Below are 26,174 nucleotides of genomic sequence, written 5' to 3'. Positions count from 1 at the left end.
GGTTGCTGGCACTTCCTCATTGCAATGGGAAGCTTGGGCTGGATTTCTGCTGGAGGACACTGTAAAGCTAGACACTGCAGGAAGTACCACCCAACAGGGCCTGTGTGGCGGCCCCCCTCAGTCCATTGATTGCTGGTATATAAACTAGGAAGCCATCATGGGGAGCAGCCTGAGTAATAATGCAGACTGCCTCCTTGCTTCTGCTCCAGACCTTGCCTTGCTGTGTACCCTAGTCTCCAACTTCTGACGCTGGTTCATCTTCAACTCTGCTTTTTTCCTGCCGTCCATAACCTAGTGCCTGACCCTGACTTCCTAGTATCTTGACCTGGCCCGACCCCAACCTGTCTGCAACTTGGTAACTGATCAATGCACACAGGCCACCTGCGGATGTGCCCTGACACGGGGGTGGAAAAGGCACATCCCTGATACAAAAGCCATCCCCTGCCAAATTTCAAGTTCCTTCTCCAAAGGATGGGGGCATTGGAGCTTTTCAAAGAAAAGGTCACTAAATTTTTTTAATATGGGCAAAAGAACATGGGCAAATACAATGAAGTATTTTTTCTCTGGCCTTGCTCTCAGAAACTGCTGAACTGTTTTGGCTGAAATATTCAAAGCAAACACACAAACAAAACAAAAAGAAAACAAACAAACAAAAAATTCAGCCCATGGGAGACATCTGGTATGGAAAATTTCAACCCAAACAGCTGAAGTTTGGCAAAGATATAAGCAACTGAAAACAGAGAAGTGTCAGGCAACCTTAAATATAGGCAGTGCTACTATCCCACCTATAGTAAAGCTAAAACTAGAGCTAAGATTTATTAATGTTTAAGTTTCACAATGTAAGGACACCGATACCATATGTAATCTATTCATTTCAACCGTACAGTAGTAGAAATTCTAATGGGTTTTTGAAATATTGCTTTTATTAATGTTGTAGAAAAGCTGGTAATATAGTGTCACAAGATTCATGGACCTTTCCATTCCAGAAAGTAAACAAATGTTGCATATTTTATCATCCATGGTTTTTTGAATGGCGAAAGTGTGGTTGCCTCACTGATTTGTGGTTTTTAACTTGCTTTGTTGCTGGAGTAATATGGAAAGCTTTTTGAGACTTCTGTTCAGTATTGAATATGTTCTAGATACGTTACAGTATGATTATGATAAATGGTCAACTAATATTGAGTTTAGAAAAAGCAGGAAGTTCTAGACTATGGCCCCAAACCTCTAAAGGTTTTCACACATGCACTATAAATAGTTCCGCTGTGAGGAGTCCCGTTGATTTTAATGGGGGTATTCACAGTGCACAAAATTAAGCATATAGGTACATCTTTGCAGGATCAGGGCCTATATTGGCACAAGTTCAGCAACATAGTTATTCACAGGGGCATATGCTGGATGATCTGAGTCTTAAGAGGGTTTCAATCATATGGTACAGTTAGAATTCTCTAATTTTGGGATCTGTAAACTTTTTGTGTGTGTATTGATTTATGTTTGGTAACTTTCTTTGCAATTCAAAACTCAACAGCTATTAATTTATTACCTTGAGTGCTACTTTTCTTAATTTCTGAGGAGGGTTCTGCTGATAGTACTGTTTTATTAATACGAAGGATAAAAATAAAACATGTTCAGCATTTACAATTTTTAAAGCATAATTAGGTCATTTTGTCATCTCTCTTTTTGTTAGTATAAAGAATTGCAGGAATATTTCCGTATTTCCTCCTATAAACAAATTCTAATGGTTAAATTTGAGAATTTAAATACAAACCCTCTGCTGTTGTAAATTTTGGCATAAGTAAGGTTCCTACACCAGTCTTACCTTTCCTAGTCACAAGTGTACATACAGTTAGAGTTTGGACTGAGTGGTTCTGGCAAAATAAGAACACAGACACAAGAATAAGACATGGAATGGCCCATGGAACTAGACTGGAGGCTTTTGTTTGTTTGTTTTTCCTTTGTGAATTTGATTGATTGATTGATTCATTTAAATCCTCCACTTGTCTTTTGTTGTGAGAGTGTGTCTGCTGCTGGTACTTTTTTTTTAATGAGGCTTCAGCAAAAGTTGCTTGTTAGGGAGGTTTTTGCCAGTTTTTATCAGTTATACCAGTGTAATTATACTGGTATAGTTATACTACTATAACTTATTCCAAAATAAAAGTAACCTTTTTTTGGTTTACCTTAACCCTCTTCAAATTACTGTAAGCCAGGGGTTCTCAAAGATCATTGCATCATTATCTTGATTTTGATTTTGGAAAATCCTGAAGAGAGATTTATTAGCATGGCATCTAGTTGATAAAGATTTGATAGAATTTCCATTATACACACTATTTTTACATTTATTCTTGGCTGAAATTTGGAATGCACAGTGAGAGAGAGTTAATGCCTGAATCTGTTCATAATACATTATTTAATTAAGTTTCACAGTAGAATTGGCTGATAAATGGTAAATAGTTTCCCCCCAGAAAGTTATTTTAAAAATATACAGATGTTGCATTTTGGAGTGGGATCCTTCCCCCCTTTTTCTCTTCTTTTTTTCTTTTTGCCATTTTGCCTCTGTAAAAGGATGGAGAAGGTGGGGTGGGGGGAGGAAACGAAAATTATGAAAACTCAAAACTTTTTGATGTTCTGTTTGAAACTCAGAAAATTTAGAAATAAATGTTAAAAAATATATAAACATTTTCTTCAAAAAAGGGGCCATTTTTAATTTAATTTATTTTTTTGGCAAAAAATTTCAACCACATCTATTCTACAGTAGGTAGGTAGATAGATTAGATTAAAAAGCAGTGTGAAGTTAAAGAATGCATGTTTGATATGTGAAAGCAGATAGTCATTTTCCTTCCTCTTTTATTTACGTTGTCAGTTTTTTGAGATACTTCCTCTCTCTTCTCTTTTGCACAAATTGTCTGTTCATTCATTACAATCTCCCAAATTCTCCTAAGCCTGTATTGCACATATTAATTTACATCTAAGTTTCTGAAATGCACCCAATTAGTTTCTCAAGGTGCATGTTAATTATTTAATAAAATCAACTTTATTTGTACAAGAATGAAAGAAAAAACACATATATACACCCATCCGCAACCAGTCAAAGAGCTTGGTCTTGCATTCTACCCTGATGTTAAACAAGCTGATTCTTTCCTCTGGGTGTCTGTTCTACTCCACTGAGTAGTCACTATCATCCTAATTATCGAGTTAGGTTAGTTCTCATACAGTCATTTGGACAGCGTACAGGCCATAGAATACATCATGCAACTCCATGATTTGCTGTCCACTGAGTCAAATCTGGTGCATTATAGGATAGAATGGCTGTGGGGGACAGGGATCTGTTGACACTGTCCAGCCATTGTGTTTTAGGTCTTCTGGGGGTCTTTTCCATCCTGGTTTCATTGGGTCAAAGTAGAAAATGATTCTTGCAGGGAAGCTGGTAGGCATTTGAAGCAGATGACCATACCAATTTAGAGAGTGTTGGGAGACGGTATGACAAAGCACTACCTGTTTAGTTAGAAAATTGATTTCTTCATTAGACTTTAATTCATGCCATTTGATATTTTTTGATCATTTGGACATGCTTCATCTGAATGGTGTCCAACTTTTTTTTAATTTGAAGAGAGAAGCACCACGTTTCAGTCCCATAGGTCAGATACTGACCACAGAAGCTTTTTTATCCTCAGCTTTGTCTCTGTACTTATCAGGGTGTTTGGTTCATGAAAGACATTCTTAATAAAATGCCCCATTACTGATGAGCTTTTGAAGTGCAGGCTTCAGGTTCTTTCTTGACACTGCTTGTATTATCAACAACATAGACAATGTTGGTGAAATCACTGACAATCCCAGATGGGTGGTCGTCCATATGCTAAAGGCCACAGCATATTCAAAATTGGAAGAATTTTGGCTTTACCCCAATTAATTTTCACGCTGATTTCGGCTGCTGAGTTTTCCAGAGATTTAAGAGCCACAACCAGCTTGTCTGTTGATTTGACAACCAGTGCTATGTTGTTGGCAAAATTGATGATGGTAAGGTTCTTATCATCAAGGCATATGCCTAACCTGCATTTACTTATTGTCTGGTCAAGCATGTAATCTATGATGGCACTGAAGAATTTAGGGGTAGTAACGTGTCCTTGATGAACACCCAACCTAATTTTGGAAGAAGACAGTTCTTTTCCGATTTACAAGAATGAAGCTTGAGGAGTCATCATGTAGAAGACTAAACATTCTACAGAGCTTATTAGGGATGCCTGCAAATTTCAAGATCAGCCAAAGCAGTTACCCTGTCAAAAGAATCAAACGCCTTGATATCCACAAATGTAATGTGAATGGGGCACTTGAATTCTTGTGCCTTCTGAATAAGCTGTGAAGATTTGCTCCTTTCGTTGTTGAACAGCCGGGAATGAAACCAGCTTGTTATGGTCTTGTCTTATTGCTTAAGATATCAGCGGCTTGGGCCAACAAGAGAGAAGCAAAAACTTTCCCCGGGGTGGACAGAAGAGTAATGCAACAATAATTACAACAGTCTTGATTGCTGCCTTTATGTTTCCAAAATGGTAGAATATCACTTTTTTGCCAGTCGTATAGGACTGACTCTGCTCTCCGGATGATATTGAGCCGTATCTGCAACCATAAAATAATAGCTGGTCCAGAACTTTTTAACAGTTCTGCAGGATTTTCACTGAATCCTTCAGATTCCTTCCACCTTATTTCTCTTAAGCTTCTTTACAACTCTGTATATTTTGTTTTAGTGAACTTGTTAGGGTCATTTTGTGCAGAATGGGTCGACGTGGCAGTGGCTATCAGGTTACATTATCAGGACACATTTCTTTTCTACCCACTGTCAAAATTTGGTGGTATTTGTCCTTTTGTTCTAAATAGGCAAAGGCAACAACATTTTGCTTTCAAGACATTTTCAGTTAAGTACCTTTTACATTCTGAGTGGGGTGGGCTTGAGAGTCCAAGATGCTGCCTGAGCCACAATGTCCACACTGCTAATTTTAGCAAGTCCATTTACTCAAGTGGAAGGCTTGTTCATAGCTGTAATGTAGATATATCCTTAGATCTCCTTAATGCACCAGGAATCTTTGGAAAAACTTACGAGAGGCACACTGAAGCTAACTGTTCTGAAGTGCTGTAGTAGGGTTTGTCTGAGCAGCAGTTTTTGAAACAAAGCAACATGGTTCAGTGGCTCTAGAAGGGGTTCTCACAACAAAATTTTTGGTGGCCTTAGAGTGTGGTCACCAACTCTGGCTGGTGGCCGCTATGACAATTTTTCTGTAAAACGTAATTAACTTTAGGAAAAACAAATAAATATGCACATATACCTGTCCAAATCGTAATTTATTTATGTAGGGTTTTTTTTGCAGACTCAATAATAATAACAACATGCAGTTGTCTCTGTTCTTTACAGGACCTAACCAGAACAGAAACACAAATAAGGTGCTATGTATGTTCTTGTCTTTTTTGTTGTTGTTTCTTTTGCTTTTTTGTTTTATAATTTTTGTTTTTTAAATAGAATTGCTAGTTAGTAAGTCTGCTTCTGTGAAAAGTGATATTTGAATGTTAGTTAATCTTACTTTTCACTGCCATTTGTTAATATCACTTTTCTCCGCAGCAGACTTGTTGGCTAGCTGGGAGGCAGTGAAAAGTGGTATTAACAAACATATAAATATCAGTTTTCACAGCAGACTTACTTACTCAGCCCTGGCAAGCCGGGGGACAAATTAAGCCTTGGATGGGGAGGTGGGTAGGGAGGCATTGGAGGCCAGTGGTGATGGGGTGGATGGGTCAGGGACCGGGGAAGGCAGCAGAGACCAGAGGCGATGGGGGTGGTGGTGACCCTGAAGCACAGTGGCACCCCGGGCTGAAGCTGGAAGCCTGAGCCCCACCATCCGCGGGAAGGTAAGAAAGTCACACCGGCTGTCTGCTCCTCCGGCGATGTGGCTCCAGAGGGGCACAGGGCCCCAACCCCTACTTGCTGACCCAGGGTAGGGGCCAATGCTTTACTCCCGTCCCCCTCCAAATCATTGCCCAGACAGCTGTGGCTGCAAGAAAAGCCTCTGGTGGCCGCATGTGAGAAATGCTGTGTTCTGCAAGCAATTGCTGAGCATTGTATCAAAAGAGAAAGAAGCTCTAGGATAGAGCAACTGTTCCGAGGTTTTTTCTCCAGTCCTTCCTTCCTTTTTCTTTCTTTCTTGGTATACATATCTGTGCAGTCTGTCCTGTAGAGCCCCACATTCAAGTGCCTTGCTTGAGACATTGAGTTTGGGGAATCTCTAACAAGCACAATGAACACCCTAACTCTGCATTTCTTTTAGCTTTGGAGCATTTAAGTTACACCTTTTATGTTACCTTTTTTTAATTGGATCTCTGCCTTTATTGAGAGATTTTTAACTATATTTTCAAAGATGGTGCTAAAAATCTTATTAAATAAAAGTTTTGAATCCCAGGAAAAAGACTGCCATGTGAATCACAATGTTTTATGGCATGAGGTATATACTAATTTACACTAGTATGTGGTGTGTATTATCATGGCTTCTGTCAAGGATAATCTTATTTTGGGGATATCTTCTTTCACAGATGTAGCTTGTTCTAACTTACTGGTTGACCTACTACAGGTCTTGGTTTCAATTAAAATAATATGATTTTGCTTACTGAAGCAACCTCTGCCCTCCTCCCCACCCTCCCAAAAGCATCTTGTGGTCAACTGTGCTTGATTTGCCAAGGCATTTCCAATCAGGACACTTCTCATTTGGACTAATAGCCTATTTTTATATGTTTTTCTTTACTTTCATATTATTTGGTACTGTTTTTAGATTTTATGTAGACTAGATTGTGTTTCATCAGTTGTAGTGTTATGCTGCAGATTGAGTCCTCATTATTTCTGTATGAATGGCCAGCTATCTAAAAACCTGCTCTTATAATGCACCTGAGGTGACTCAAGATCAGAGCTTGAAAAATGTACCTGATGCCTGCTATCCCAAGGACTAAGCCTACTCGTCGGTGTGAAAAGCAGCCATGTAGTCATATCCCTCACAATTTAAAGGAGTAAAACAGCTGACAATATGTTACAAATAAATGCAATATACTATCAGTGTGTGTCCTCTGCTAGGCAGCTGCTGCACATTACCAATTGTTCCTCTCGCATTCTGCTGCTATGTATCAACCAGTCTGCCCCAATTCATTGGTGACAGCAGCAGCAGACTCTTTTGCTGTCTTTCTGAGACCCTTTTCTCATTATTCTCCGTACCTTTCTGCCAGGAAATAGCTTTAAATCCAGGAATTCCTCAATTTGTGCCTGATTTCAGAGCAGTTTGGCAATATTCTGCATCTGGAGCAGTCCCTAGCACTGCTTTCAGCTGTGCCTTGAACAGACAGACTGCAGCTGCTGTTTTTCACATTTGAATGCTTGCTTCTTAGCAGCTTGCACTTCCCCATCTCAGCACCTCTCCAGCTGGTTCCTATGAAGGCTGCCGTACAATAAGCTAATACTGCAGTGGGCCTCAACATGCATAGAATCATAGAAATGTAGGGCTGGAAGGGACCTCAAGAAATCATCTAGTCCATCCTCGTGCACTGAGCAGGATTAAATATACCTGGACCAACCCTGACAGGTGTTTGTTCAACCTGTTCTTAAAAACCTCCAAGGATGGGGAGTCTGCAGCTTTCACCAGTAACCTGTTTTAATACTTAATTATCCTCATAGTTAAATTTTTTCCTAATATCCAATCTAAATCTCCCTTGCTGCAAATTAAGATGATTACATGGCCTATTCTGGGTGGAAATGGAAAACAAATGATAACTGTCCGCTTTATAACAACATTTTACATATTTAAAGACTATTATGTCCTCCCTTGGCCTTTTCTTCTCTAGACTAAACATGCCCAGTGCTTTCAATCTTTCCTCATAGGTCATGTTTTCTAAACCTCTTATCATTTTCGTTGCTCTCGTTTGGACTCTCTCCAGTTTGTTCATAACTTTTTTGAAGTATGGTGCCCAAAACTGGAAACAGTACTCCAGCTGAGGACTCACCAGTGCCAAATAGAGCAGAACAATTACCTCCCATGTCTTACATGTAACATTCCTGTTACTACATCCCAGAATGGCATTTGCCTTGTTGCAAGTCCTCTCCAGGAAACCTTCAGCACCGTTGACGGAGAACTACTACTTCACCCTGCTGCCATGAAACCCCAGTTACCTCCAAAAAAAATTCCATGGATTACAGTTTCTCTCCCTGGGATCATTGGTGGCATTCCTGGTGCACTTCATCCCTTGAAAAGTGTGAAATCGTATTCTTTTCTTTGGTAATATGTGATTCAGACAACTGGAAATACTTTTTAACTTAGCTGAGATAACCTAACCCTGCTTTAAACATTGAAGAGTCGGTGTCCGTTCATTTGAAGAGAAATGCCCTGAAGATGATGCATAAGAAAGACTTCAAAGTTGCTTATCTAAGTATCCCTGGAGAAACTAGTCCGTTCTGACTAGATCCCTCCCAAGCACATACTGTCTGATCAGAAAAAAACTAGAGTTTAGCAGGATAAAGTTTTCAAATTGTCCTTAGTGCCTCAGATTGGCTCTTTTCACACTTAGAGAGGTAGTCTGATACAAGTTCTGTTTGATGGCCTCAGACTGTTTGAAAGAGCCTCAGAAACTTAACAAGATAATGCTCCTTTAGTATTCTTCCAGAGTCAGTCAGTCCAAATTTTGAACTTTGTTTCTACATACCATTTCAGAACAGATTCAACCAACTGTCCTTTAGCTCTGGGTACTCCACTGGTGCCAGATCACTTCTTCCCAAAGTTCCTGCTAGACTATCCACTATGTATATAAAAGGTTGTAACTGGTCTACTGTAAGATGGCAGGATGGCACTAGAAGCAGAAAGTTAAATGAGAAGCTCTCAAAATCCTATCTCTCTAGCAGTATATGAGATCTAGCAAAGCTGAACTGGCAAACAGATTGGCAAAGTTAGAAGGAATTCTCCCCAGGAGATTGGAAATTTAGGACACCTGGATTTACCTGACCCAGATGTGCTTCCTTCCACAAACAGATTTGTTTGCAAATTTTATCAAATAAGAAAGTTCTGAACTTTTATTTTGTTCCAGACTCTTGACAACAGCAAGATTGGACAACTGCTTTCTTCTTCACATGGGCTGGCCTGCAGAGAGACTTTGCTACCTTCCCCAGCGAAGACAAAGGATTGTTGATCCTCATCACCCCAAACTGCCCCTACAGACTGTGGTTTCTGCATCTCTCAGGAACATCTGTCTCTTTGAATCATTGATATTCACACTTATGGAATCTTGTGTACCGAGTCCTTTTAACATGACAGTATTTAACATTTTTGTTGAAATCTAGGAGGACATCTATTCTGGGAAAATACAAAGGGTCTGGAAGCCCTTTTTGTATGGTATTGCTCACTGGAATATTAATTCCATGCAAATGTGTTGGAGTCTCTCTTCTCTAATTTCATCAGAGGCCTTGTTCTTCAGCTACCTCACAGGTTAGGTTGTAGATTTGGGGAGTGTCAGTCTTTACTTTTTCATCTCAAATGTATTCCTCCATTTTCATATTTCCACATTTTTAAAGGTTGTTGGTTCCTTTTTACTTTCTTATTCATTTATAAATATCTTTGACCTCTTGTATGCAGAGGCTTGGGTTTCAGTGTCTCCCAAAAAGGAAATGAAGCCACATCATTAAATCTTTTAATGATGTCAGTACCCTACATATTTAGGGTCAAGCTGAATGAATACATCAGTAGTCAATCCATTCTGACTTCCAGCAGTGGAAAGTTTACTGGGAAAAGGTCCACTTTACCACGAATATCCAACTGGTTCAGTCTTTTGACTTGGCAGTCGAGCACTTGAACTTGAAAAGGGGGAGGATTATTAGACAATCCTGCAGGTCTCAAAAATCAGCCACCTCTCTGACATATTCAAGGAGTTAGAGATTCTTGCTCTTGTGTGATAGATCAGGCACAGATCCTCTCCTGTCTTGACTAGATTAATGCTGGAGAACGGTAATGTTGGCTGCCTTTTTAATTCTGTTTTAATTTGCTTGAGTGAATTGAATATTCACAAGAATCAGGACTACTAATAGTACTGTCTGGAATCAGGCATGATGCAGATCAGTAATGTGTAATCTTCACCACTCTGTTCTGCCAGTGGGCCACATTCCTAATATCAAATGCTCCTGGGCCCCACTTGGGGCGAGTCTGCCCTTCATGCCAGATTGTGTGATGAGTTTGTGAAATGAACAAATCTTCACTAGAAATTAGGATAAATCCAGAATCCTCCCTATTTTTCTCAGTCACTGCAAGTGTTTTTTGAGACATATTTTCTATTTTCAAACTGAAAACTGAAGTTTAAACATTACATGTTGATCTGTTTGATACAAGTTTGTGGGTGGAGTGTATGCTTTGGGAATAGCAGGATGTTAAATTGGCTGTAGGGCATCACAGTGTAATTCTTAGGAGATGATGGAGAGCCCTGTACTGCTGGGTAAGATGGTTTGGCTTCTTTGGCTATTTAATTGAACAGTTAGAACATTAGGGACAGAGCTGACCCAGAGCCTAATTAGCTAAAAAGCCTAACTGAGGTGGAGCTGAGCCTCCCGCACAGCATGCTGAACTACGGCCTATTTCCTACTCTGTTTTTGCACTATTCATGTGGGCAGTGTTAAGCCCATAACACCCTGATTCATGCTCTAGTGTCGGAGTGGGTGTGGAGGTGATCACCCCCCTATAAATATGTTTAACTATTCCTCTTCCTTCTCATGCAACAACAGCAGCAGCAAGAACCAAAAAATTCTCTTTCCACTCCCTTGTGACAATAAAGCTGTTCTGGCAGCCTGGAGCAGTGGTGACAGGAGAGACAGACAAAGAGAGGGGAGTGGAGAAGAGAGAACGCAGCGAAAGGAGGCATCTTCAGGAGAGGGATCAGGCACAAAAATGGGGAGAGGGGATGGGGAAGAGAGGCAGAAAAGAAAAAATGGAAGCAGTTTGCTTCCTTTAAAGGGTAGGGAATGTATTTAAGTTTCTTTTGGCTATCAATTCATATAACTACTGTATCACCCCGTTATATCGGTAGTCAAAAGACAACCACAACTCAACTATAACCTATTTGAAAGTGTGTGTGTGTGTGTGAGAGAGAGAGAGAGATCTCCTTTAGCTTGTTACAGCAAAGATGAAGTGTTGAAAGTCCTGGACAGTACTTACAAGAAAGGCATGTGTTGTTGACTCTATTTTGTAAAACATTTTTTTTTTAAATGTCAAGTAAATTTTTAAATAACTTCCCCATTTGTAGATATTCACTTGCTATCCTTCTCTTTGTAGGGTATTGCACTTAAGCATGAATATTGAAGACAAACTTGGAGGATTATTTCTTAAATGTGGTGGCATAGACCAAATGCAGTCAGCCAGGGCTATGGTAGGGATGGGTGCAGTATCTGACCAATCTTCAGTATCTGGGGAACGGCAAGAGACAGTGCTTCAAGACCGGACTATGGCACATCAAGAAATTCTTACAACAGATGAAGTGTTACAAGAAAATGAGCTTCGACAGCAGGAGATGATTTCACATGACGAACTCATGGTCCATGAGGAGACGGTAAAAAATGATGATGAGCTGGAGGCTCAAGATAGACTTCCTCAAGGGCTACAGTATGCAGTCAATGTTCCTGTAAGCATTTTCTTCATGAAATATTGCACACTCATTTAGGAAGCATGGTTTGGTAATGTTGTTGTGTTATGTTAGGAATACATTAATGAGTTATTTGTATTTTGATTATAAAAATATTTATTAATAATAGATGCTATTTATGAAAATGTCTTTAGCTGCTGACTGGGTGAAATTCATCTCCGTTAGAGGGCCGACACAAGGCCCTGTACATCATTTAAGCCAAGGTTCATGAGCTTAAGTGTGGTTTAAAAAGTGTATTACAGCCTTTTGTAGGTCATTTGCATTGAGGTGAGTTTCATCCAGCTATATTTCATTTTTATAATAAGCATCTATTTATAAAAAAAATAGATAATTATATTTTTGTTACTATATGAATTGACTGGTTAACATTAAACACTTAAAAAAATCACACAATAATAAATTTTAAAGAGCAAATATAAACCAGGATAAGTAATATTATTTAAAGGACCTGCATGATTTATTTGTTTTATGAAAAACACATTTGGCCATGTGTGGAAATGTTTTTTCTTTTTGCCACCTGAAGCATTTATGTACATGTTTTTAAAGTATATCTCATATAGAAATTTAGCATTTGACAGCTATTGCTTGCATTCATGCTACAGGTCGAATATATGACACTTTGTAGATGCCCATATTATGTCTTCCTTAGTATTTAATAGAAAGTGTCTTCCATCCACTACAGGGAGAATAGAAATGGCTTCCATTTGAAAAATATGCATTAATACGGTTAAGTTTTATATTTAACGGTTTGGATGTTTACTGAAATGTCAGTGATTTAAAAAGACATGTTATAAAGGTGTAAAAAAAAAAGAATAGTCTTTTTTCAACGAGTTTTGTTAAAACAATGTACATTGGGAGGGCTTTCCTTTCAACTGCAGATCAGAGATTGTTGGGCAGTTTAGAAAACATTTCAGGAATATTTAAGAATATGATTTTTAATAAAGTTGACAGATCAAGAAGTATTACTGGGAAAAAGTTCATTCGCTGTACTTTTGGGAGGTTCTTAAAAAGTTTTTTAGCTCAAATATATAGTAAATTCATCCATTTCTGTAAAATCCTGGCATTGACAATATGACAGGCAAAAGTAATATAGGTATGAAACAAATGGAAGAGTGATTTACATGCACATCTGAGAGATTTTGATGTACACTAGGAGTCACAAGGAGACACTACAGATCAGAAAGAAAAGCCTACATTTTTTGGATGAATGAAGAGGTAGAGCAAACTGTAAATCTGTATAGAATTCTTTCCTTTCCTTCCTTTTGAAGATACTGATTACTCCTTTTTTGTTAAATTTCTGAAAGAATGAAACCATGGGACAATTCCTTCAGAAAAAATCTTAGCCTTTATTTCAGCCGCTTGTCATCTGAAAATGAAAAATTGCTCTTTTGTAATGAGAACCTCACCTGAAACTGGCACTTCGTATCTTAACAGATCAGTGTAAAGCAGGAAATTACTTTTACTGATGCCTCTGAACAACAGAAGAGAGACAAAAAACAAATACGAGAGCCAGTAGATATGCAGAAAAAGAAGAAAAGAAAACAGCGTTCACCAGCAAAGGTAAGACTGATTTTGGAGAAACCAAGCTTGAAAAGAACCTGTAGATTTGCTATGACTTTGAGTGATTTCTTTAGAATTCGAAGTAGTTATGTCTGAAGTTGTTTTATTTGTACAGTAAAGATGCAACTTTGGAGTGTTCCAGAGTCCAGAGAAGACTGTGATATAAGGCATTCATAGTGTATTTCTTTGAACTCCTTTTAGAAACATGAACCTTTGATATACTTCAACATCTGTCTCTCCAGACAGTTCCCTTTCCAAATATTTTTTTTAAATTATGAGTCAGTAGTTTTGTGGACAAGTTATAAATCATTGCACGATGTTCATCTAATAATAGTTGTACCTTTCTATGAGCCTGAGAATTATTGTGTGCCCTTATGCATTGAGAACAGTTTAAAAACAAATCTAAAATGACAGTTCTGAAAATTTTTTAAAAGTTTTCATCCATAAATTTAGTAAAATAACCTGCCGGTAGAGAGCATTCCTAAAATTTAAGTGTCTTTATGTATATTCTACTCCTGGGGGAAGTGTGCGCTGCTGCACACATACAGAAATATGTCCCTACACAGATTCTCTTCGCTTTTCCGCAGAAAAGTGGTTTCTGTGGGGAACCAAAGAGAAACTGCACCAGTGCTCACTCACCCCTCTCCCGCAGGGTCTATTCAGGCAGCCAGGGGAGAGGAAAGTCACTGCGGCACAGTGAGCGGGGGTTGTGTTTAGGGATGCCTTGGCTGCCCAGGGATGTTCGTCCTGGCTGGGCCTGGGAGGAAGGAGGAGGATGATGGAGACAGAGTTCTCCCTCCACTGCCCAGAGAAGCTGGCACTGGGTCAGATTAACTCTAGAAACTTCCCCTGGCTGTAGGAAGCTCTGCACTGTGGGCGGAGAGTTGGAGGGAGGGGCTAGGTGCAGGACGTGAGGCACAGCAGGGCGGATGTCCAGATGCATGGGGGTTGCGTGGACAGGAAGCAGTTCCCCATACAGTGACCCTCTTCCCCCACTTCCTGATCCCATTGCTCCTCAGCTAATGTACAGGGTGCTGCTCCCCCTATCTGCCCAACCCCTGTGCATCTGGACCTCCCCGCACCAAAATCCCCCCTGCCAAGCCTCATCCCACTGTCCCTGTGTATCAGGAGCCCCCTGCACCCAGAACCATCCCCACCAAACCCCCAGAACCCCCATCCTGATGAGCCTTACCCCCTGCATCGGGAGCTCCTCACAACTGGATCCCCACCCCACTGAGCCCCAACCAGCTGCACTCTGACCGCCATCCCACCAAGACCTACTCCTCCAGCACCCAGACCCCCCCGTTGAGCCCTAACTGCCTTCACCTGGACTCCCCTGCTGAGTCCTATTCCCCCTGCACCCAGAACCCCACAACAAGTCCCTGTGATCCAGATCCCTCCCAGACACCCCACCAAGATACCCACACCAAATTGTGCCACACAGAATCCTGGTACTCTTGAGGGAATTCCGTGCCAAAAAATTAAAAATTTTAAAATTCTACAAAATTTTATTTGGAAAATAACACAATAACAACATAATCTCTCAATTTTGGTAATTTATTTCAAAATACTTGTCAGCAAATAATTGAAAATAGTGATTATATTGTGTTATTTTGACAAAATATGCAGATTTTGCAGAATTTTTAATTTTTTGGCATAGAATTTTTAATTTTTTGCACAGAATTCCCTTAAGAGTAGTATTCTTATTTGTGTTAGAAGTTCTCATGATAACTGTTGTTCTACATTATTTTGAGAATTTGTTTTCCAGATCTACTGTCAAGAGGAATATAGCAATTTTACCCATCTACCTGTGTCACCTGGGTAGCCTGCCCTTTAAATGAGGTGGCGCATAGGGGTCAGCCCACTCTGCCAGATGGCATGGCCTTTTAAGATTTTGAATGGTCCTATACATACATAATATAAGGCCTGTCCTATGAGATATTGATAGAGAAGAAGTGGTTCCAGGAGTAAGTAGTGCTTGCAAGAAAATTCCATCACTGTGTCTTTAAGGGCCGGGAGTCTTGGTGAGAGGGTGCGGCCAGGCTCTCCTGTCAGCCAGACAATTGGGGGTAAGCTGGGAGATGCAGACCCCCGTAAATGTTGTCTCCTCCCTCATAGCTGGGCAGACATCAGTAAGAGAAGCCTGGTCTGCTGAGGCTTCTGAGCATGGGGACTAATTAGGGGGGAAAGGGGCCAGCTGAGGGAGAATCTGACTGGGGTCCGACAGTTGTCTAACTTATAGCTTAGCTTCAGGGAGGCAAACTGGGGACTTCTACGTAAGGGGAGAGAGTGGGGGCTGAAAGGTAACCCAGAACGGACTGTGAACAGGGAGTACGTTTTGTTAATTTTGAGACTTTTGTTTGGACTTGTTACCTGAAGAGGGATTGAATTTAGAGTGATCCAACCAGAGGGCTGAGCCACATGAACCCTAGGAGACACAGAAAATTCTAGGGAGGAGAAACTGAGACAGGGAGTGCCTGCAGTGCGGGGGTACTGTAGGACAGAATTGCCCTGTAACAGTCTGAGACCTTAGATTTTCCTATATCAAAGGGGCACGTTTTTGTTAAGACAAAACCAGGATCAGCTATCCAAATGGGGTCTGCAGCAAGGGTTTGCCCTCTTCTACTAAAACGCAAGCTAATTATTTATTTTATTTGGATTTATGCAACAATTAAAATAAAGCACACAGGTGCTATAGCAGTTAAGTAAAATCACAGTCCCATAAAGAAGACCACACAATAGCATAAAAATAAGCATATTCAGGAAACAGCCCAGCCAGCAAATAAATTAAAGCAGCAAATCTCCCCTGCTCCCTCTACCCCTCCTGCCCCCCAGAAAAACCTCCTGAAACAAAACAAGCCTTTTCATTCTCCCAGGGTTACCTATCCCATAACCTCCCCCCCCAATCTTCTTATATAGATGGCTTTTGTGGCATGCCTGAAGGGCTGACAGATTATAAATATTTCAGATAGAGTTCGGGAGCAAGTTCCAAGCTCTTGGGTCCCTAAGAGCAGCACGCCTCTCTCTGTTATAATGAGGGGGATCCAGCTTGAATGCCTCACCCTTTCTCCTCAGAGACCACATCTGTGGGAGTATTGTTTGGTGCAGGAGGTGGGTGTCCCTCTTTCAGAAGACTTCATGGCATTCATGGGTATGCTTCCTTCCTCTCTCTCCCTGTCTGCTTGCTCCATTCTTTTGAGATGAAGAGGGATTAAAAAAGGTTGAGGGAAATCCTTGAGCAGGGTTTGTATCAATCTTTTATTGGCTCATAAAAATAGGAAGGGCAGGAAGAGCAGAAGGATTGGTATGGCATAATCCTAGCATGTTGGTCTTGATTTGCTGCCAGTCCAACAGCTGGGTTTTTAAGTGTGGAGGTCACTTAATACATTGAAATATTTTCAGTACTGTTTTTCTTTTATTACTTGTCTACTTGAAAAACCTACAGTTTTTATTCATTTTTTACCCCCATTATTTTTTGGACTACATTTTGGCAAAACTGCATTGGCAAAACTGATTTTCTTCATTTAAGCAGAGCTACAATGCAGAAAATTTAAAAAGATTCCAGAATGTAGAGGAAAAATGGAGGAATATGAAATGTTTTTTTCTGTTTTCAGCATAGTTATTTTAAAATATCAGTAATATACATAATACATGTGATGAAATTTCATTGTTTTATAAAATATACTTTTTTATCTGACAGTGTCCGTTTAAGTAGTAGCATATTGTTACAGAACATAATTTTATAAGCATTGGACTTCACAGATCTGTAAGGCACCTGCAAACATATTAATGTGCTTATTGATAAACATGTGAGCAATCCCATTGGTTTCAAGTGTGTGTGCTCGATCAGAGCCTAAACTGTCTGTGAGGTTTGCTGTAGCAGAATGAGCAGGTAAAATTAGAACAATTTTCAAAGAAGGTCCTATAATAAGAGTTAATACTGAGTTTATCCACAATCACAGAGCAATGAAATGGCTCTTTTGCTTGTTCTGTTAAAATATCCTAGCTATATAGAGTGCCAGCATGGTTTCTTCTTCGGTTTTTATAGTTAGAGAGCTAATCACTATTTTTTTGAGATTATTCTGTTATAACACACTATTATAACACTGTTTTTCAGTCACCTAAAACTTTCTGAAAATTTCATTTGTTGGGCTGCCATTTTCCTGCTGGTCTCTTCCCAGTGGTGTTATTTTGGGGCAAGTTTGAGCAAAACTGTACTGAGCTGTATCAAATGTGGGAGAGGTGTGGAAATGAACTTTCCGTAGTATTTAAAAAATTCTTGCAACTTAAAAAAACAATCTACTATGGCATCAAAATTATTGAAAGTAGAAAGCTGAATTTGGCAGGGAGATCTTCTCAAGGGATACACTAAGTGAGGAAGGGCTCTGTAAGATGAACGAGTTAGGAGGCATCCAAGGTGGGTTTTTTTTTTTGTTTTTTATCATCTCCACATTACAGAATATTGGGAGAGGTTGTCTTGTGGCCACTTAGCGTACAAAAGTGATATAAAAGCCTACTAAGTACTGTACCAAGAAATTATATCAAAGAATTAGAAAGTCAGGCTAAGGGAATATAATGGAAAATAACTAAACAATTAGAGTCACTGTGATACTTCTGTACTGACATTTTATATGTAACTGGACAGGGGTATAGTTTTATTAGTCCAGTCTTAATTTTAGCTATGATGTGCAGTAGCAGACAGGTTATGTGGTTACTCAGGGATAAGCTTTTATACATCTTGACAATCATACAATCTTGCTTTATTTCCACAAAGATCATACAACATTCCACTTATCCTTTAAAATATGATCATCCATGGTTCTGTGCCCAAAGATAGTTTGTTTACTTTACCTCCTTCCCAACAGGTGGAGAAAGTAAACACTGACATTTAAAGTGACTCCACTCTGAATAGGGAAGCTGTAAGCTGGTTTTCCATCAATTGCTTTTGTCTCCAGCATTTGTCTCCCCCTGGAAATATCTCTTGACAATTGACGATACACAAGTTTGGAACAGGCAATTGTTGCAAATGTAAAACCAAAATCCTATTGGTGTAGATTTATAGAAGTTAGCACTATTTTTACCTGAAATATTTGAATTTTCTGCATTACGAATTCATTTTATGTTTTGATTTGTAGTCAATAAAACATCTTTAGTGGGTAGTGTGAGAACAAATTTTACTTTTTTTAAAATAGATCCTTACAATAAATGAGGATGGATCACTTGGTCTGAAAACCCCCAAATCTCATGTTTGTGAGCATTGCAATGCTGCCTTTAGAACCAACTACCATTTACAGAGACATGTCTTCATTCATACAGGTACTGCTTAACTTCACTTGTCTTTTCTCCAATATAAAGATCTGTTTACTCGCAGTAAAAATGTTTTCAGCCCTATGCGAATTTCAGTTCTAAGAGCATAGGTAACTTGGCATCTAAGCTTAGAGATTCCATGCACCAAAGTGTCAAAAGAATACCAGAAAAAATCAACATACGTTCATTAAACTGAGGCAATAACTGTTTACAAGGTTTCTTTTCTTTCTTTATCAGAAAGTAATGGGTTGACTTGTAGCCTAAGTGCCAATATTGAACCCTTTGTAATATGTGCTCTTGATGCTTATTTGCCTGATGAGGTATCTCTGGTTTGGAGAAATGAAAAGGTACTTATCATTATAGTAGCTTGCCGGAACCCAAAATGCAGACTTATGCCAGCATCATGATTGATCTTGTTCTTGAAGAAATTACAGCCATTTCGGCTCCAACTCCTCCATGATTGTGTTAATGTGACTCATGGGGAGAATTTTGAAGTCCATATATGAAGTGAGCTGTAGCTCACGAAAGCTTATGCTCAAATAAATTGATTAGTCTCTAAGGTGCCACAAGTACTCCTTTTCTTTTTGAAGTCCATATAGTTAGTAGGGATAAATTTTTTGGTATTAGACTATTTTGGAATCTGCTCAGATGCTGGTTTCTTATAGATAACTATTTTATTCCTCAAAGTAATCATCAGAAAAAACAGTTTGTAGTTATTAACTTATGGATGTGGAATTATATTGTTCAAGGTGAAAAACCATTTCAGTGCAGTCAATGCGACATGCGTTTCATACAGAAGTACCTGCTACAGAGACATGAGAAGATTCATACTGGTGAGTATAGTGCCTTGAGTATCTTTATTGGGGTGCTTAAAGAACTGTTTCCCAAATCAGGTCAGGTTTCCAATAATAAGTGTGCAGCTTAATATCCTGTTGGAGTTTGTTTTGATTTTAACATATATGGTACAAAACATTTAGAAGTGGTTTTAGTTCTGTGCTTTAGCATTGCTTCTCTTTTCTTTGGCTGCAAAGTGAGTGTCAACTGTAGTGAGCAAATGTGGGAATTAAGTATTCTTCTTAAAATAGTCCCATAGTGGCAAATCATAAAGTTTAACAACCCATGATTTTTTCAATCTTCTCTTTTGTCATATAAAACTGACTTTTTCACTGGGGTCTTCATAGCTTAGAAGATTTCTTATTTCCTATTGAAGTAAAGGAAAACTAACAGGACTGTAATGGCCAAAATGCCTAACCCTCAAGGTATTAGCATCAGCATTACTTTTCATTCTATTTTAAAAGTTTTAATGCAGAATTATTTTAATATATTTTATATGTGTGTGTGTGTGTGTGTGTGTGTATATATGTGTATATATATATATATATATAGTCAAATAAGGCCAAAATTTTAAAACAAATGAGAGTGAGTTTATGCGTATTTGTTTATTTTTGTCTTATTGCAATGTTCAAAATCACATTCTCTAACAGGTTTGGCTTTATTGGGTTTTTGGCATTTTGGTGCATGGCCTTTCAATCCCTCTGTAAATATTTTGTGATATGGTCCTTTTGGACTGGATGCCAATTTCTCAGCCTCTTTTACAGAAAAGCAGAGCTGGTGAATGTGTACAGTGTTTCTTGGCTGTAGCATTTAAATGGATATGAATGCTACTAATGTGAAGGTGTGTGTATGAAAGTTGAGAAAGTTAAAAACTCTGCAAAATGAATTTTTGAGCAGTGTACAGGGAGTTACATGCACAAAGTACCCTGTTGTTAATGGGATTTCTGTGTCTTATGATGCCATGAATCCAGACTTAGTAGGTTTCCTTTGGCCAGTCAGCCACAGAAGAGTCCCACGTTCTTTTTCTGCCAGTGGTTTTGCTCTATTCCTAGTTTGTCCTCTGGCTCTGAATTGGTGAACTTCACTCTGGAGAAACTGCTGCCTTCACTCTGTGTAGATATTAATCTTGTCAAGAATGGATCACACCTTAAAAAAAAAAAAAAGAAAAAGAAAGCAGCAAAGGGTTTAAATGTTGTCACTTTTTGCAGAATCATTTTTTCTGCAGATTTTCCCTGTACATGGCTTTGAAAATGAGACTGGACAATGTATCCAATTAGCAGCTAGGCACAAGCATTATGTAAATGTCATTAGTACAGTATTTTTGAAATTCAACATTTCCAGCCCTAGAGAGAAAGCTGTTATGTTGCTTTTAGAGTTGGTTTGTTTGTTTATGTCAACTCTTGCATAGGTGTGTTAGTCTTTTGTGTATAAGAGTAAAAAACTGCAGTCTTAACAAATTAACCTTACTGTTTCCTGAACTGTTGGAAAAATATTTTCCCCCTCTCCTCAGCCTCCTACTGACTTAGCATAGTTTGGTAATTTTCTCTTGGAACTGGAATAGAGGATTTGGTTTAAACCATTAGAACCCTGGTGTTTTCCAGATGACAGTTAAATGAATGTTTAGGACAATCTCCACTGAGGTAATTCTCTGCTTTACTGAGCATGCAGTCAGTAGGGGCTGCCTTAAAATCTTAATAAGTCCCAGTGAGCTGTGATTATTATGTTTATATGGCTTATTTGAAAAAAAGGAAATAACTTTTTTGGTTGTCTTAAAAAGTTTTTAAATCTCATTTAGTAAATAAACAGAAACTGTAGTGATAGAACCTATGGGCCTGTGTTATATCGGAGGTCAGACTAGATGATCACAGTGGTCCTTTCTGGCTTTATAATCTGTGGATTTTGGTGTCCTGCCTCAGTTATAGTTTGGCTCCTTACTGTCTACACACCTAAAAATCCTTCTTTATTTTAATTTAGGTATGGTATTCTTCACCACTGGTCCTAAATTGTTGTCTAGTGTTGCAGTATGCTGTTCAACAGTTGCATGCTGGGATCTTCCAAATAATTTACATTTTAAGATTGCCTTCTGTGGCTAGAAGGTGAATACTGTCTCCATGATTTTACTCTGGGAGAAAAAAGTCTTTTCCTTGGTCTTCAACTTCAGTATTGCCATAGATTCTTTTTGTCTGAAGAGGGTGAGAATCCATGGGAAGTGTTTCTGCCTAACTCTCCCTTTCTCTTTTGTAAACAGTTTTCTGCACCAGCTTCCTACCTCTGCATTCTTGCCTCACATCCTAGTTCTTTAATCCAGCTCACTTTACATTTTGAGTACAAAAAATTTAAAAAATAGATAAAACAGTCTTAGGACTAACAAGACATCTGCCAAACATAATTGCTCAATCACTGTTTTTATGTTGCTTGCCTTTTCTACTCTTTTGTCTAAATTTTGTGTTTAGATTGTAAGTTCTTCCTAGGCGTTTGCTTGCATAACTGTTAAGTGTCCTGTTCACTACACTTTGTAGCTGCACTTTGTAAATACATTTTAGAATTAATATTAACAGACTTTCAGTACAGATGTGTCCAAAACATCTGAGGTGATTTTTCCTTTATATGACTTAGATCAGTAACCTGCATAATATATTGTACATTCCATTTAAGTTATTCCTTTCCTTCTATATGCAGTCTTTTCCCACTCATTAACCCTGTTAAGGAAAATGTATCCTCAACTCTTTCCCTAGTTTAAGAGAAGAAGATTGTGTCCTAATGATCTTATCAAGTCACATAATGTGTCCTGGTTCAAAAGTTGGATAGAATTTTACAAAAAAAGTCTACCTTCAGTTTTCAGCTCTGTAAAATGGTTTACAGGAGGCATCAGATCATCTTAAGAATAGAAGATGAATTTTCTGATACATTTTTAATACTTTTCTAACATACTCATCCTTACAGAGATTTAAACCAGAGTTAACTGTGGTATTAACTTCACAGACTCACCTTCACAAGGCATTTCTTAATTTTATCTGGAAGAACATTATGCCACTCTGCTGAATAATATCTTCCGAGATGTAGCAGCTCATTTGGGAACAGTTTCCTCAAATCAAGATTCCTCCTCTTTCCAGTCAAAATCTAGACAGAAATAATGTTTAGATTTGAAGGCGTACTTAGTGTATACTCGCAAAGGCCCCAAATTCTCTCTTATGATCTGACCCATTCACACTTTTCAAATGGTGTAAAGGGGACAGATAACTGGGAGAGTAACCTACCAGCATATTTCCCCATCTCACCCCACCGAGGGCCTACCCAGTTAGAGTAAAGCAGTGTAAGGGCTCTACAACAGTCCATTTGTGCAGCCCTGGAGGCATGCTTGGGGGTGAGAGGTGTGTGAACAGAGCACTGTGCTCCAGCCTTTACGGGCTGGCAGAATGACTTCTATAGGGATGTTAAAGCTAAAATAAGTTTGAACTTTCTCTAGTGCTGTTCCCATTTGGGCTGGGGAGGCCCAAAATGTGGGAGGCAAAGCCATCTTTGCCCCAACCCCAGAGTTAGGTTTTAAAGGGGGATTTAAATGACAGTAAGGGGAGCATTTGGTAGACAGGAAGCAGGAAGTTGTTCCAAAAGTTGGGACAATGTGATAGCACAAAATTGGGAATGGTAGGAAACAGGAAAAGGAAACAGCAAGGAAAGAGGATTGAAAGCAGGATAGGGAATGATGGGAGTGATATGGAGTATAAAACTAGAGCAGAAATATAGATGGAACAGAATTTTTAGGGCTTTGAAGGTAATGGTGAAGTTCTTGAACTTGATTCAAGAAGCAGGTAGAAGGTTAGGCAAAAATACAACACTACGGTAAAAGTGGTATAAACACCTAGATAAATAAGTGTGAAAGTACTGATCTGATTACAGTGAAAGTGGAGAGAGAACTTTAATAATGGCTAAACTGAGTAGACTGGAGTTGGAGAGGTACAAAGCTAGAAGGCCAGAGAGGAGAAATGTATGATATTCAATACAAGAGATGAACATATTATGAGCAAGTGGGTAGTGAAGTAAACCAGATTTTGGTGATAGTATTAAAAAGGAAGAAGTAACAAACTAGAGACTAGAGACTAGATGTGGAAGGAGGAAGAGAGAACTCAAAGACGATACTGAGGATGTGAGCCTGGGGAGAGGTAGACAGGGAAGGAGCAGCAAAGAGCGTTCAGGATGGAAGATAAGTTCAGTTTCTGAGAGAATAAATTTGAGATGGCAGCAGGCCATCCAAGAGGAGGTATCTGAGAAGCACTGGAGATGCAAGACTCAGTAGCTGGCGTTGGAAGCTATCTGCATAAAGGTGAGAGATGAAACTGTGGTAGCTGATGGGGTCACCAAGGGAGACAATATATAGATGATCTAAAAAGGTCTTTTCTTTTCTAGTTTCTATGAATCAGATTTCCAATACAGATTTACTGTAGGTCTGTCTAATTATATCACAGAATAATAATGATACTCAGATAATTAAAATGTAAGCTTCAATAGTAGGCTATTTACAGTAGATGGAGAATCTGTTCACTACATGGATATTGGAAGGAAGGTTACATAGAATGTATACAGTGTTTATTTTTTTAATTTTGCATCATCCGTTTGGAATTCTAAGTAATAATGAGGGAAAACTGCAGTACTATAAATGTTAGTGTCTTATATGAGGCTTTAGCCATGCTACCCTTATTTACATTAGTACTGGGATGTGGTTAAATTCCTCTATATTGAGTGGAAAATATACCTCTGAGTATCAAATTCATAACTTAGTAATAATGAGAACAGATAACATAGTATCACATAAGCTCAGATGGAAAGGGTGGAACAATCTAAACCTTACTTCTAGAAACAGAGGGATTCCAGTATTGTCTGCAATAAAAAATATTGCGTTGTTTCCAGGACCAAAACCATGTTGGCAGATGCTGTCAGCAGAATCCCTGTTTTCTATCTCATTAAATCACAAGATTGCATAATAAATATTCAGAAAAAAGAACCATCAGTCACATCAACAACAATAAATAAGTTTGACATTGGAGAACAAAAACATAACCAGATAATGCAGAGACTTAGATATGGTTATTGAGAAGTGGTAGGACTGGGATATATTATTTATGTCTAGATACTGTAATTCCTATTTCCTGAAGAGATTTACATCTATACAGAATCCACGCTGTATTATAATACCCTATTGGCCAAGATGATACTGGTTTAATTTATTTTTTTAATTTAATTTTGCCCCAGTCTCTCTCCATTATGAAAGATGGAACTTTTTCCCCTGGACAAATACCAGGATCTCAGTAATTTTTTCTTCTTAAGAAACTAGTTTATATGGGAATATGTGTAATTAATTCATTCATTCATAAAGACTAATGTGCCTTAGCTTTGCAGATTGTTTTGCAGTTATTAAAAAGACAAGATTTCTGCCTTTATTCTACAGTCTTGAAGCTTTAATATTACATCTATAATGCAAGAGATGTCCTGCTCTTCAGGTGAATTCCATTGAATAACAGTGAGTTCCTGTAAAAGAGAGACACTCTGCAAGACAGGTAGATTGTTTTTAGGCTTCATCAGACAAAGGACAAAAGTTAAAACAAAGAGAGATCATCTGAGTTACTTTATAATGTGAATGGATGTTTATACATTTTGTTTATTTTTTAATTAAGAACAAATTAGGTGAGAGGTATAGGTAGCACAGGAGTGGAAATAGCATTCAGAATATGTTGTCTGAACAAATGAATAATATGACAAAGGGAAAGACTTCCATTTCCATTTGCCAGAATGAATTTAACTACAGAGATTTGCTGTTTTTAATTCAATTACCAAAAGAAAAGGTCAAGTGAACATGCCTTTTACTTATTATTGGAAATATTCTAGAAATCAAACCAAAATTCTTAAATTATTTAGGGCCATTATTTCAGCTTTTCATACAGATATGGAGGTAAAGAAGAGGGAGAACTATAGAAAATAACACAGATATTTTAAACTTTTTTAACCACTGACATCTTGAAAACTTGAATTTCTTTTTTAGAAAATAGTGTCAAATGGTGCAAGAAAAGAGAAAGAATTTAGGCCTTGTCATCAGTACAGTCTTCTCATTGTCCTAAATATGTATTTTTGGCAACAATTCATCTTGAAAATTTTTTTTTTATCCTATGCAATCTTAAATAACACTTCGGATTTACAGTACATATCTGCACCTAGGGAACAGAGATGGCAATAGAAACTGGTTACTTAAAATTTCCCCTTTTTTAATTAGAATTTCTTGGTATATAATTCCCTTTTTTGCTTTCCTTCATGGTATTCTTGATATATTAGTGAATACAGGGAAAATTGAGACTTATATGAATGAACACAGATTGCTTTTTCAACAGGAGCATACTAAATCCTCTTCTCCATTACTTCCAGTAGAGGCTAGTAATATTTGCCAAGGTTATCATGTGGAATAACCCTTTGTTTTTCTGTTTTTATTTTGTTTAAACTATATTTTAATATAATGACTGTTTTTAGGTGAAAAACCATTTCGCTGTGATGAATGTGGTATGAGGTTCATACAGAAGTATCATATGGAAAGGCACAAGAGAACTCATAGTGGAGAGAAGCCTTACCAGTGTGAATATTGTTTGCAGGTAAGATGGTTAATTGAAATAATTCACATTATTTTAAAAACTGAAATAACAAACCTGATTCTAGAGTAATACACACAAGAATTTCTCTAGATTTTGAAGTCTGACAAGCCTACAAATTGATGTAAAAAAATTATACAAATGCAAACTGAATGT

General features: G+C 38.4%; 1 protein-coding gene and 1 long non-coding RNA gene across 4 annotated transcripts in view; one reads left to right on the top strand and one right to left on the bottom strand.

The window, feature by feature from the left end:
• Nucleotides 1–26,174, top strand: part of ZNF148 (zinc finger protein 148) — a 46,831-nt gene that overhangs the window by 12,857 nt on the left and 7,800 nt on the right. Inside the window, exons 2-7 of one of the 3 annotated variants that reach the window (XM_073305170.1) lie at nucleotides 9,094–9,491; nucleotides 11,322–11,667; nucleotides 13,123–13,248; nucleotides 18,441–18,564; nucleotides 19,305–19,388; nucleotides 25,903–26,021. In XM_073305170.1, coding sequence (XP_073161271.1) covers nucleotides 11,338–11,667; nucleotides 13,123–13,248; nucleotides 18,441–18,564; nucleotides 19,305–19,388; nucleotides 25,903–26,021 — 783 coding nt within the window. In that variant the 5' untranslated portion in view covers nucleotides 9,094–9,491; nucleotides 11,322–11,337. The remainder of the gene's footprint in view (nucleotides 1–9,093; nucleotides 9,492–11,321; nucleotides 11,668–13,122; nucleotides 13,249–18,440; nucleotides 18,565–19,304; nucleotides 19,389–25,902; nucleotides 26,022–26,174) is intronic. The other 2 variants (XM_073305169.1, XM_073305171.1) reach the window with 2 other exon arrangements.
• LOC140895465 (uncharacterized) overlaps nucleotides 19,925–26,174 on the bottom strand; it is a 28,684-nt gene continuing 22,434 nt past the window's right edge. Inside the window, exons 2-3 of the long non-coding RNA XR_012154201.1 lie at nucleotides 22,378–22,509; nucleotides 19,925–20,535 (exon numbers count right to left, since the gene is read on the bottom strand). This is a non-coding gene — a long non-coding RNA (uncharacterized lncRNA). The remainder of the gene's footprint in view (nucleotides 20,536–22,377; nucleotides 22,510–26,174) is intronic.

This window comes from Lepidochelys kempii, chromosome 11, assembly GCF_965140265.1.
Source record: "Lepidochelys kempii isolate rLepKem1 chromosome 11, rLepKem1.hap2, whole genome shotgun sequence".
NCBI classification, from domain to species: domain Eukaryota; kingdom Metazoa; phylum Chordata; order Testudines; family Cheloniidae; genus Lepidochelys; species Lepidochelys kempii.
The sequence above is the reverse complement of the archived record's forward strand: the minus strand, read 5'-3'. Positions and strand labels throughout refer to the sequence as shown.